Source organism: Erithacus rubecula (assembly GCF_903797595.1).
Source record: "Erithacus rubecula genome assembly, chromosome: 10".
NCBI lineage: Eukaryota > Metazoa > Chordata > Aves > Passeriformes > Muscicapidae > Erithacus > Erithacus rubecula.
In genome coordinates, this window is record NC_136662.1 from 29,098,396 (window position 1) to 29,112,546 (window position 14,151).

Here is a 14,151-nt window from a genome sequence, read left to right on the forward strand (position 1 = left end):
GAAAAGTCTCCAGTCATGAAGTGCAGACAACACATGCCATCTGTAGTGGGACAGTTCCATCACTCACTGTGTAGGTCTGGGATGGGGGATGTTTGCTGGTGGAACTGAGAAAAGTGCCATTTTTCCCCTCCTGGTTCTGCCTCTTAATCCCAGCACAGTTTCAGATCAATGGAGAGCCCAGATCTTCAGCTTTGCCACCTCTTCTAAGAATTTCCCATACAAACACTGGGAAAAAACGTGGAGGATCTGCAGACAGTTGGGGTTGCATCTCTCCTCTCCATATTCCAGGTGTTCGACCCATCTCACAGCTACACTTCTCCCAGCTGACATCCTCCAGTGTGAATGTCACATGGAGTGACCCATCCCCACCAGCAGACCGCCTCATCCTCACCTACAGGTCCCGGGATGAGGAGAAGGCACAGCAGGTCACACTCGATGGCACCTGCAGGCACACCAGCCTGACAGGCTTGCAGCCATCCACCGAGTACCTGGTGTCACTGGTGGCCATGCACGGCACCATCAGCTCTGAGCCTGTCGTGGGCTCTGTCACAACAGGTACCATGGGACACCCTCCAGCAGGGATGGGGCATCGCCAGGGAGGGCAGGCAGGGAGACAGGGACTGGACCTGCCTCCCACAGCTTTTCGTTGTGCTCACCAGGGATTGATGCACCAAAGGACCTGAGGGTGGGCAACGTCACCCAGGAGTCCATGATGGTCTACTGGAGTGCTCCCACTGCTGTCTTCGACCACTACAGAATATCCTACCGTGCTGCTGAAGGTAACAGGCCACACCACTCCTGTTCATGCCCTGAGCTCACAGCTGCCAACCCTCTCTCCATCCGCTGGCCCAAGCAAGCCACTAGATCATTCTCACCCAGGCAGTGGGTGCCTTGGGCAAAGTGACCAGTAACTGGGTTTGGCTACAGGGCAGAGGAGGGGGTTTCTGGGATGAGGATGGGGAGGGATCCCTGCAGCCAGCTTGGCACAGCAGGGCACATAGAATGGCACCCACCAGTGTGCCCTCCCCAGAGCTGGTTAAATTCAGGGCTCAATCCTGAAATCCCATCTCCCTAGTCTGCTTTGACTACCTCATCTTCCTTGGCCCAATTCTGTCAATGCTGAACAGGCCAGGCCAGCAGAGTGATGGGCACACAGGAGTGCACCTGCAGGCACGAAACCCAGTTACCTCCAGTGTCTTGTGGAACTTCCCTCCCCTTCCAAGCCCTTCCTGAGCCCCAGGGATGGGGCCAGCCATGATATCAATGCTCTTGGCTCCATCTTCACAGGGAGGACAGACAGTATGGCCATCCCCAGGGATGCCACTGAGTACACCCTTCAGGACCTGCAGCCTGCCACCAAGTATGAGATCGGGGTGAAGAGTGTGCGGGGCCGGGAGGAGAGCGAGCTGACCTCCATCACTGCATACACAGGTGGGAAGGAACTCTTGGTGGGAAGGGAGCAATCAAACAGTGTCAGGTTCAGCCCTGGGCTGGCAATCCCTGCTTGCTCTAACACAGGTGACTGAGAGCAAGCTGGAGATGATAAGCAGAGCTCACAAGGGCTTGATGTAGGCTTTTGAAGTATGTCTCAGCAAAGTTTATCCCAAATATGCATGGGTAGTCATGGGTAAAAGTGATAAACCTGTGTACCACGCACAGGGAAGCCAGAAATATGATCCTGGGCAATCATGACAACCTTTCCTAAACAGAGTAGAGATTTCCAGAAATAATTCCTAGAGAAGCCCTGTCACAAACAGTATCTGCTGCAAGAATAAAATCTTCTGCTATCCCCAGACTCCTCAAAACCTAAAGAAAACCCCTTACATGCCTGACTGGGCATCAACAAAAGTGTGGAAGAGCAGCCCAGGTAGCAGAGTAGCACCAGCTATGACATCTCGGCTTGGGCAGCAGTAACTCCTGTGCATACACATGTCTGGGCAGCAGGGAAGAACATAGAGTGGTATGCCACAAGAAGCCCTTCCAGTTCATAGCCCAGTCTTCTAATGCCTCTGACTCTCTGGATCTCTCCCCCCATGCAGCCATGGATGTGCCCCTGGGGGTCACGGCCACCAACATCACTCCCACTGAGGCACTGCTGCAGTGGAACCCGCCGCTGTTGGAGGTGGAAAACTATGTCCTCATCCTTACGTGTCATGCAGGTACACCAGGGCTCTGTTTCATCTCACCTCAACCTCTCTCCCATCCCAAAGCCCAGAGCTCAGAGGGTGTCCTTCACAGAGGGAGTAGGGAAGGAGCCCTTGCCTTGGGTTTTATAGGGATTGTGAGAAAAATTAGAGCATCCTTCAGATTGAACAGCACTACCACAGCTCAGCTGCTGCACTGTACCTTATAGTGTTTCAGGAATAGAAATCCTTTTATTCATGAGGTCATACCCAGAGACACATTTTGGAGAACCACCTTGAATGTCTACTATAACTCATTCCTTTTTTGCTTACAGTTGCAGGAGAAACAATTCTCGTGGATGGAGACAACCAGCAGTACCAGCTGACCAACCTGCTGCCCAGTACCACCTACACAGTTGCTATGTATGCCACCAGCGGGCCTCTCACCAGCCAGACCATCAGCATCAGCTTCACTACTCGTATGTAAAATCACTTCCCTCACTCCTCATCCCTAGCCATGCTCCCACCCCAGAAAAAGCAGCCAGCAAGGCTGAGCTGAAACCCTTTTACACAGCGTGGGCGCTATGTAACACATGCCAAAAGGACACAAACCTAATCCCAAATACCAGTGTAGACCACAACACAAGAACAGAATTTTAATCAACAAGCATCAAACAGTAATTTTACTCTTTCAACATCCATCCATCCATCCATCCATCCATCCATCCATCCATCCATCCATCCATCCATCCCTTTCAGTGATATCCCCTGGATATGGTTTCCTGAGCAGACCCCTGACCAGGTCTCTTTCTGGCCCAAGGCCATAGTCCAGAAGAGCATGACAACCCATTTTGCTCACAGACAGCTTGACAGATCCCATAGCACATGAATTTAACAGTTGCTACCTTTAAAATGGCATGCAGGTAGACAGAAGGACTTCTAAAGGGTTTGCAGAGCTCTGCTCAAGACTGGGGGTCGGTGATGAGGTCTTGAACCTGAGAATGAGGATGCGCTTTGGGCTGTAGCTCAGTGTTGTAAGATTGAACCCTAGTGAACTGAGTTGGGAAGCAGGGCTGAGGTGGTTGTGTGTGAGAAACTGCACTTTCTTGGGTCCCTATCCACTCTTGCAGTTTTGGATCCTCCAACAAATCTGACAGCCAGTGAAGTCACACGACGCAGTGCCCTGCTGTCCTGGGTTCCTCCTGTGGGAGAGATCGAGAATTATGTCATGACCTACAGATCCACCGATGGCAGCCGCAAGGTGAGTCCTCATACAAAGGAGACTCATTAAGTCAGGAAATAATACAGCTATGGTAAAATGAGTGGGAGAAGGCAGACAAAGCAAAAGAATTATGTTCACTGGCTCAGGGATTCCAGAAGGGAAGACATTACTTCCTGCTAAGCAGGATGATGGGAAAAAACAAGAAGAGATTGCCCAAGGCAAAATGTTTATGCACACCTACTGATCTGGGCATAGAGGTGTTACCTGGAAAGTTTGGAGGACCAGGGAAAATTCACAGCTTGTGAAACACAAGCAAGCTGAGGCAGGAGAATATTATTCTGCAGAGGTGTTAAAAATGCAAAAAGAAAGATAGGCACAGACAGCTAATACAATGCATTTGATAATTAAATGAGTGTGTCCACATCTGCCTGTCTGGAGGAGCTGCAACAAAAAACACTATAAGAAACACATCATGGCAAATAGTCTGATTTCCTTTGCTGGTATGACTGGCTTGCAGCAGCCAGAGGGTAATAGCTTTACAGAAGGGGTTCAATAGTGCCGTGTGGCACTGGCCAACAATCAGAAAAATTAACATGACAGGAATTGATGGGTCAAAACTGTCTAATAGCCAGGTTTGGCCATCTTTATTCCTTGCACTGCTTGGGCAATCAGTCATGTCTTGTATCGAGGGCACACGGGTCCCAACAGAGCCAGTACATGGAGGACACAGACTGCAAATATTTAAATCCGTCTCCAAACCAGGTTGCTTTCTCCCAAACCATTCCGAAATGTTGACTATATTAACTGATCTCACATTCACTCAGTCCAGGGGTCTAATGAATCATTCAGTGCTCCTCAGCCAGGCTCCAAGGGCTACAGTAGTTTGTGGCTTCCCTTCCGTCCTATTTGCTCTTTAGGCTCCCCATCACTTTTCTCATCTGTTGCTTTTGGTGTCTACCTCCTTCTGGGACCCATGTACAGGAGTTGATTGTGGACGCTGAGGACACATGGATCCGTCTGGAGGGGCTTTCTGAGACCACGGAGTACACGGTGCATCTGCAAGCTGCCCAAAATGCCATGCGGAGCAGCCTCATCTCAACCACATTCACCACAGGTGAGGACTCACTGCATCTGTTCAGACGAGTGGAGGCTGCCCCATGTATCATGCTGGTAGGAATGGACTGTGCTTAGGGACTTTCCCTCCTCAGGTAGCATTCCATCATGATCCATAGATGAGTGCTTACAATGCCATGACCCACAGTGCTGCTTTGCTACAAAAAGTTAATGGCTGAAGGATCAAACACAAGATTCAAACACAAGACCCAGCCCAGTGCAAGAGTATTTGAGCTTCAGACCAGGAACCATCTACCAGGCCCTTTGCCTTGCCCATGTCTGTCCTCAAGAGCATAAACAGTGGAAAAAATACCCACTGAAATCAACAAAACATATTAACAGGTATGCTCCTGGGAGAGGACGGAGTGTCCTTCATGCTGTAGACATAATCTGATTGCTCACAAATATCAAAGAATCATAGAATACTTTGGGTTGGAAAGAATCTTTAAAGGTCATCTTATTCAATCCCCCTGCAACAATCAAGGTCATCTTCAACTTGATCAGATTGCTCAGAGCCCTATTGAATTTGACCTTGAAAGGTTTCAGGATTGGGGTACCCCTGGAAATATCAAGCAGGTACATCTCCACCACCACCAGTGCAGTCAAAGACAGTAGAGCCAGCAGTTAATCTAATTGCATTCTTCCTTCCCACTCATTCTAGAGCATTCACAATCCACTAAAGCACTAAAGTGATGGGAATTATTTCCTTTTGAAAGCAAAACATGGACATCCACAGTCACCATGACCCTCACAGACAGAATACTTACTCTTCCAATAATGAAGCCTGCATGAGCCACCATTGCTCCCAACCTCTGCAACCATTCATAATAGAAATTATGCAAAGTAAATAGTTCCTCATCCTCTTTGAAAAGCATGACTAGCCAGGGCACTTAGAATGCATCTTGTTCAGGGCTGAATCCAATCATGTTTTTCCTGGGCGTCAACAGCACTGAGAAGCCTGAAGATGATGTCCACCAAAACTCCTCCCATCTGCACTGCCAGTTCCATTAGGAGAGGTTTCTTTGAATCTGCTGTGGATACACTTCCCCATCTCAGTTCTATGCTGAAGTTTCTTCACCTGCTTTTAAGAGATAACAGAAGCTATTTATGTTAAAAAAAAAATAAAATTACTTCTCTAATACATCTACAAAACAGGCTTTCCTGTTATTCTTTCCTCTTACACATGCACATAAAGCCAATACAATTCAGGCATGTGATAGAAAAATACATGTAAACTTTGAGGTTGCTTGGGAGTCAGGGATGAAGCTGTATGGTGGGGACTTCTCAGGTGGGATCAAGTAGCAGAAACTCACATCAAGCAAGGAGAGCACCATTTCCATCAAACAGAAATGTCAAGCCTCAGCAAATGTTAGTCTCCCCATTGCCAGCTAATGCAGTATCCAACACATTTAACTTGCTTTGAGGATGAAGACAGGCATTAGCAAGAAGTCAGTTTCTCCCCACTTACCCCAATATTGATGAGACAGAAGCAACCAGGACCTATCATCAAGGCAATGCAATCTATGGACAGCATGTCCCATCAAAGCTTCCAGATTTGCATTTCAGTTTATTCTGGCAATGTATCAAGGCACTTTGCAGAGAACACGGACTTGTCTTTAAGGACAACAACAACAATAAAAGCCACCTAGGCTTAATTTAAATTGTTTTGCTACCTTCTGCTTGCAGTACACATTCCGGGGTTCTTCTATTCCCTCTGACGTATTAATAGCTCAGCCTCTTTTGTTTCATGTTTGCATAAGGTTCTTGGGGAATTGTATGCAGATGAGACAAAAGGAAGAAACAGATACAGTATTTAGAATTTATAGTGGTTTGAAATGTCTTTCAAGGTCTCCTTGGCTCCTAAAGTTATGAATATAAATTAAGAAACAAGCAATCTTCACAGAGCTCAGGGGAGCCCAAAGTTGTTTTCATTTAAGAAGTTTTCATTGTTGGATACTATAAAGTACAAACAACCAGACTGTGCTACATACCATGAAGATGGGGGGAAAAAACAGGAGATCTTCAACATTTGGACACAGCAATGACCTCAAAGTCTTCAGGTCACAAGGTGGGGGAAAATACGCCCAAGTTGGAAGCAACAGACAAGGATTGTGCCTTCGTCCTATAGGGCACTACACAACTGTGATGGACACACACAGCATAGAAGATCTGAAGATCCCTCACAACTTCTCAGTTTGCTACAGAGACATCCTTGAAAACCATGTCCACATTGCCAGTTCTGCACTCATTTATTCCATCATCCATACGTACCAACACCAAAGAAAAACGTGTTTTCCTCTTTAGTCTTAAATAAAAGTTGTTCCCAGAGTTGACATTGCAATACTGCCAGAGTAATTGTCATAACTAAGACTCCTAAACTCTGACCACAAAATAAGATGTTTCCTCATTAGAGAAGACCTGTAGCACAGCCCATGCTACCTACCTCTAGCATCTCACACAGCCTCACTCCTGCTCAGCTTGCGAGAAACAATTAGCTCAGCATTAAGTCCACCATCATTTCCAAGGGCATGAAGAATCAGGAGAATCCCCCTGGAATGAGTAAAGTTATAAAACTTGGCTGGAGCTGGCAATCCTGAGAGGAAAACAGATTTTGGTATTTTCACAGCTGTCTACATATGCTGGTGACAGCTTAAACCCCAGGGTTTCAGACGGAGTGCAGAAAGATGGTCCAGGAAGTGACACCCCTCATCATTCACTATGATGTTACCATGCACCTTTCCAATGTAAGACACATGGAAGAATGATTTATTAATTAATATATGCACACTTTTTCTTTTTTCCAGTAAGTCCTCTGAGGCTGATGGCAGGTGTAAAGTCTCACTGCCTCATGGAATTACTTGGAACACAGAAGCCAAGATTGACTTTTTCTGGATTGTAACGAGTGGAGCCTGAGGCATGGGGAAAATTCTTCGCTTGAATTTTGCCCTTTTTTTTTCATTTTGCAGGAGGACGTGTCTTTGCTAACCCCCAGGACTGCGCCCAGCACCTGATGAACGGAGACACACTGAGCGGGGTCTACACCATCTCCATCAACGGCGACCTTAGCCAGCGGGTGCCGGTGTACTGCGACATGACCACTGATGGAGGTGGCTGGATTGTGAGTATCCATGTGGCTGTCCTGCATGTTGTCCCCATCACAAAGTAACTGAGCCCCTACCAGCAAAGCACAGGAATGACAGCAGGCCCAGCATCACATGCTTCATTTCCCACATCACAGGGAATGGTCCACGCTCTGGTAATAACAGTTACACTTGGAGAAATGCCCTTTGATTTATTTGACATGTTTGCAGTGCTTCTGGAGAGCAAAATCTGTGAGTGAAGCTGATTTATTGTTCTAGAAATGAAATTAATGGCTGGTAGCTTTCATGGGGAATGATTCACATGCCTGCAGAAGAAGGGTGTCAGGCATCACCCCAATTGAGTTTGCATAGGAGAACTTTGGAAACAAATTCCTGTTTGGCTTTTGAACTTCACAAATAATGCTTGTCTTGATGTAGATGGACTGACAGTGTAAGTAAATATTGCCATGGTGCTTTGATCTTATTCATGTCAAACTCTTACTTACATACATTACTCAAAACCCTGCTAGATGTATAGTCAAAAAAAAAATGGGCTTCCTCAAATGCTGATTTCTAGCCAGTAAATTTCCCTCTTGCTTTGCTTCAGAGCATCCCCTTGGATATCACAGAAATAGCCAGCTCAAAGCAGAATTACACGCTATAAAACCAGAGGCACCATGTGTTGGTTAAAGCAGAAACCTCAAAGGCAAATCCCTTCCTATTCTACCATTGATTTGCTTTGGACATTATCTAATACCTCTTTGGTTTCTACACCTGCACATGAATTAATTGCATGGCTGCAATTAATGTCAACTGAATGCGCATTGCAATTTTCTCACCTGGAAGGCACAATGGAAAGAAAAATTATTATCTTTGCCTTGTGTGTCCAAAGCCTAGCAAAGCCCTTTCTCATCTCCATCCTTATGATTTTCCCCCTGGTCTTCCTCCACATCAGGTCTTCCAGCGGCGGCAGAACGGGCTGACTGATTTCTTCCGGAAATGGGCAGATTATCGGGTTGGCTTTGGAAACTTGGAGGATGAGTTTTGGCTGGGTATGACCTTCCTTGGTTGCCTTTCACTGATGTGTCAAACCTAAATTCCATGAGCACTGTGTCAGCTGTTGGCTCCTTGCCCTTCACCACATTCCTCTGCACTCTCACTCAGACAGTTTTCCTTCTGTTCATTCCCTGTCCTTCACCTTAGGAACTCATGCAGAGGCACACTACAAAAAAGGCACACTGTGAAGGTCAGCAGCTCGCTGGTTTGCTCTCTCTAGGAAAGAAGGGGAGTATGCTGTCAGTTTTCATGGATCAAAACCCATCATTGTCTATTGGATGACTACAGGTTGCAATGGTGACCAGAAAGTCAGATGTACAATGACAGCAGGAAAGGAGTTAGTGGGAGACAGCACAGCTCTAAAATTGAATGTGTTCCTCCAAAACATCACCATGAGCTAAAGGCACCTGCAACATAAACACACTCTGGCTTGTATGGGAATTTAACAACAACATAAATAGCACTAGGGCTCAACAGCTGAATGTTCCAAGTTTCAGCAGCATGAAGAAATGTGAACCTGAGCCTTGAACCCACCACTCTGACACAGTGAAGTGAAGCTCGAGTGGGGAGAGCTCAGACACCAGCAGTGCCAGGAGACACACAGACTCACCACAAGTGCTGCTGCTCTTTGATTCCTCTCCTTGCTCTCATTTCCCACTACTGTTTTATTTGCCCAGAGCTTTCCTTGTTTGTTCGTAGGGCGGATCCGGGCACCAGGTCTCACTGGGCGTTTCACTGTCTCAACAGGCTTGGACAACATCCACAAGATCACGTCCCAAGGGCGCTACGAGCTGCGAATAGACATGAGGGATGGTCAGGAAGCGGCATACGCCTACTACGACAAGTTTTCCATTGGCGACTCCCGGAGCCTCTACAAACTGAGAATTGGAGACTACAATGGCACTTCAGGTACAGCCTCATTGCTAGCAAGGATCTTGGGAAATCCTGTGACTGATTGGTCCAAGACTGTAAAGGAAATCTCAAAATTATATCTCACTTGTCTAGAGCAGCAAGACAAAAACCCATAGTCCTTTCTGCAGTCCATCATGTAAACTAGATAAATCCCACTAACAACACAGAATTTTCCATTGGGGATTAGATATTTAATATCAGAGACATTGCTGTTCAAATAACCAGGTCAATCATCAGAGGTGTCGTCTGACTTGGCAATAGCCACAGTTGGCTATTGATGTCATGCTGGAGGCTGTATTTATTGCCTTTCCACAGCTATGGAAAAATCTGAAATCCTCTGAGTCATTTCCTCACATGAAGGCCAAACACTGCCCAGTTTTGTAAGGACATTGTCACACCTGCTTGCTTGGCTGATTCAGAGAGTTACAGTTGCCCACCAGAAAAGAGAGGGTGCTGGAGGGAGAGCAGAGGGGATCTCTTCCTCAAGAAGGGAAAAGGGGTACAAATGTTAGCCCCTTCACCTGGGATAGATGTGCTCAGTGCAAGCCTCTATGACAAAACTTCCACCATGTATTAGGTGGAATCCCATAACATAGCCAAGATGCAGGAATTTCCCTATTCAATACCAGTTAGTTGCCACTGGAAGAGAAGTGACAGGAATATTTATGGTGTGCAACAAAGCACTTGCTCTAAACGCAAATCCCAGGGCACAAGGCACCCAACCTATTGCCAAGAATGGCAGTAATAGGGTCATACAGACATGATTCTGTCCCCTTTGCCATGCAAACTCTGCTTCTAGCCGTCCAGCCAAGGAGCTTCTGTTCCACCTTGAACTAAGGGAGCCAGGGTTCAACAAATGGTTCATTGCCAAGAGATTTTCTAGTAAGTCTCTCCATGGCTGGATTCTAGTATGGGTTCACTTTATATGTCCTTAGGAATTACCAAGGAGCATATTTAGAATGTCTCCTGTAAGTATATCACTCAATTGACCATATTTTACTCCAGCTTTTCTTTCACACAAATGCAGCTTGCTAACTAACTAGTGAGAATGAGGTTAGAAGTTTTGGTGGAATAAGATATCACACACCTTCCAAAAACTTCTTCCCCTTATCCAAAGAGAGAAAAGGTGGCCAAGCATCTTGGTTCAAGAGATGAATGTTTGGTCTCCTTTGGGAGAAAAAGCTTCTTTTGGCTAACAGGAAAGAAGGAGGCTGAAAGCATCCTGAAGTTATATAGAAGAGGCAAGCCTCGAGAAATCAGGGATGCTAAAATCTGGGATTGAATTAATTTCTGAAACACTGAAATTCAGATCCAAACATGTATCCAAGCACTTTATCTGACAAAGCCAAGAAGTCTCTAAGATTTGCTATGGTCTGCACTGATTCTAAATGGACAGCAGAGGACCTCAAATGAATTGATTGTGAACAATTCCAGTTAATGTTATTCCCAGACTGTCAGCTGTTTGAGCCACTAATTGGAATGGTTACTACATAACCCGAATATCCTAATTCCCTTGTGAAAAGACCAGATGACTCAGACTCCATCACCTTTAATGGCATCTCTTTCTACAGGAGACTCCCTCACCTATCATCAGGGACGCCCTTTCTCCACCAAGGACAGGGACAATGATGTTGCTGTGACCAACTGTGCCATGTCCTACAAAGGGGCATGGTGGTATAAGAACTGCCACCGCACCAACCTCAACGGCAAGTATGGAGAATCCCGGCACAGTCAGGTAAGGGCAGAGCTGGGTTGAAAACCTCTGGAATTTCTTCTAGGGGAACATGTCAGCAAGCCTAGGTTAGGGCTGGGGGTGTGTGGTGCACCAGGGTCAAGACTGGTGGCATGACCCCAGAGCAGCTGGAGCAAAGGGAGCCACGTTCAAGCCAACTATGCTAATACTTTTTGTCTTACAAATGCTGCCATAGTCATTTGCTGTAGTGTTAGATTAAAAAAATTACCTACATGAAATTTGATCAGCCTTTGAGCAGTGGCAAAAAAACAATCAAGCCATAGAAGCAGGAGTTGTTTGCTCCTGCTATAGCAAATTTTTCCTTCTGGCTTCTCTACAGCAATCAGTCTTGTTTCCTTCCTCTCCCACTCTGGTTTCTTGTTACGTTCTTTCCTTACCCTCTGCCTTTATCTCCCTCCTGCCAGGGGATTAACTGGTACCATTGGAAAGGTCACGAGTTCTCCATCCCCTTTGTGGAAATGAAGATGCGACCTTACAACCACCGCAACATCTCTGGGAGGAAGCGACGGTCCCTACAGGTCTGAGCAGGCTGAACCCCTCTTGCCTCCCACCAACTTTTCTGTCATTTGTTTGTATTTTATAATATGAAAAGGGAAAAAAAATTACAACTTGTCTGAAATAGCAACCTGCCCCTCACAAGTGCTGGAGGGAACCATGACACAAGGAAAGGCCATGGAAAAGGAAAGACCTCATTTCTTTACATCTATCCCAGAGAAATACCAAATTTCCAGACTCCCTATCCAAATACTCTAGCCCTTAACATGAGAAGAAAGAGATTTTTTGATATTTTTTTAAAAGACACAGAAATCTCCAGCAAACCCTGTTAGAAATGTTTGTCACGGGGCCTACGGCAGAAACCTTCCCCACAGGTACCTTGTATGACCATTTCCAGCCCAGTCAAGGCCAGGGATGCCTGTCTGCTCCCTGGCTCCCTGTATTCTCCTGGCAGGGAGGTCCCAGGCTTCATGCCATCCTGTAGACACCAATTCTTACAGCAGGCAGAGGCCCATCTGTCCCCTGTGTGCAGGTTGTGGACACATAGGGACCAAGTGAGGATGAGAAAAGGCTCATCCCATCCCCAGTTTTCACAGGAGAGCTTGGCAAATATCTGCATATGTAGGCAAACTCCAGAGAGTACATAGCTCATGTGCTGGTCCCACCACAAAGTGATCCTTGTGTGCATAGCGTGTATGGGAATAGGAATTACTCCACCAGCCCCAACCTTCATTATCCATTCCTCCAAGCTGAACTCAGCCCACTCCAGGTCCATGACATATGCCTGGGTTATGATGAACTTGATGGAGAAGAAAGGATTTAAATTAGAAGACTTAGGAGAAAAATCCCTACTCCTGGTCCTGAAATCTAGGATCCATTTTCTCTGTTATTTCTACATTCCATCATGCTCTCTCTCACTCAGGTCACTGGTCCCAAACAAACAGTCTCATAGAAGGGGCAGCAATAAAAAGATATCACACAGTCGCAGCCCAACCTAAAGACAACAGTTGTCACAGCTCAGGTGTTTCTGTTCATGGCCATCCATGAACACAGGGAATTATGACAATACAGCTAAGGGAATACAAGTGCAAGCTGAGGAATGTCCATTTCCTTCCTTCTCCTACACCATCTCTCTTCAATGCCATCACAAGAAGGACATAAATCTCAGTGACTCGGTATTTCCATCTCTATAAAAGGAAATTAACTGTTTCCCCTCCTGGAAGGGGTTTCATGCAGATTTTGGAGCACGTCAAGGCCCTTGGAAGAATTAATGGGTTTGCTCTTCCCATCTGTAACTTCTCCTGTCTCAAGGAGGGTGGACCCTTTGGATAGCTCTGTGTGCGCCCTGTTATCATTGACTCCACCTCCACATAGCCCAAATGACCACCATGCTTAAGTCACTCCTCTGCCAAGGACTTCAATCAATGCTGGGCATTATCACTGGCCTGGTCTTGAAGAAGGGACTCGTCCCTGCATCCAACACAATGCAGCTCATCACTGTATTTGCAGCCAAAGGAACATAACAAATGCTAAACACTGCTATCTGGTTTTATCACGCTGAAACTGCTTTCTCTCAAAAACATATTTCAGATGGCAACATAAAGGCATCCTTGCAGAAGTTTATAATTCAGGCCAGTGTATCTTTCATGGTTGCACTCCTTAATGTTCTGATGTTACTTGCTATGGCTGCAGAGCTGAAGAAGAGCATTAAGCAGGGAACATAACCTCCTTTTCCACACCATGTACTGGCACACGAAATCACAGCTAACACTGAGATCAAGATTAGATACAGGGCCCAGTCCTTCATGTGGTCAGCTTACAAGCTGGCCTGGAAAAAGATGATTAGCAACCTCTCATATGTAAATAAGGTGTCCCTTCTTATTTCCCCTTGGCATCAAGGAACAGGTGAGTCAGAGGCTGCAGATGATGGGATCTCTTACAGGACATGGCCACTCCCACAGATGGCAGCATGTCACGCCTCCTGAACACCCAACCCTGCTTTAAGGCCCAAAAGCCAACAAAAAGCAGATGGAACTGATTGAAGACTCAGAAGTCTTTTAGTAGACCAGCAAAGTAAATTTTCCCCCAGACCATCAAGAATTTATAGCAAAAAATATCCCAACACAAGCTATAATGGAGCAGAGGTTATCATCAGCAGAGACTGGCAGTGGATAGTGCTGTTTATTACCTACCCAGGTGAAAGAAAGAGATCTCAGTGGAAACACACTTATCATTCACAGTCAAGTGAAAGGCAAGAAACATCTCTTTTCAAAAGTAAGACTCAAACAGAAAATCAAAGTTTGCCAAGCTTTTCTAGGAGATTCAAAAGAAGATCCTCAAAAAGGTTGATTATTCTTTAAACAGGTTTACTAATATGTATCTCTTCCTCCTCATGTC

General features: G+C 46.1%; 1 protein-coding gene across 1 annotated transcript in view; it reads left to right on the forward strand.

Moving 5' to 3' along the window:
- TNR (tenascin R) overlaps positions 1-13,646 on the forward strand; it is an 83,028-nt gene extending 69,382 nt beyond the window's left edge. The window contains exons 11-22 of the mRNA XM_079314186.1: positions 289-555; positions 660-779; positions 1,288-1,431; positions 2,040-2,159; positions 2,459-2,602; positions 3,254-3,384; positions 4,327-4,459; positions 7,425-7,576; positions 8,494-8,590; positions 9,342-9,503; positions 11,078-11,241; positions 11,664-13,646. Of these exons, the coding sequence (XP_079170312.1) occupies positions 289-555; positions 660-779; positions 1,288-1,431; positions 2,040-2,159; positions 2,459-2,602; positions 3,254-3,384; positions 4,327-4,459; positions 7,425-7,576; positions 8,494-8,590; positions 9,342-9,503; positions 11,078-11,241; positions 11,664-11,783 (1,754 nt within the window). The 3' untranslated portion in view covers positions 11,784-13,646. The remainder of the gene's footprint in view (positions 1-288; positions 556-659; positions 780-1,287; positions 1,432-2,039; positions 2,160-2,458; positions 2,603-3,253; positions 3,385-4,326; positions 4,460-7,424; positions 7,577-8,493; positions 8,591-9,341; positions 9,504-11,077; positions 11,242-11,663) is intronic.
- The last annotated feature ends 505 nt before the right edge of the window (positions 13,647-14,151 follow it).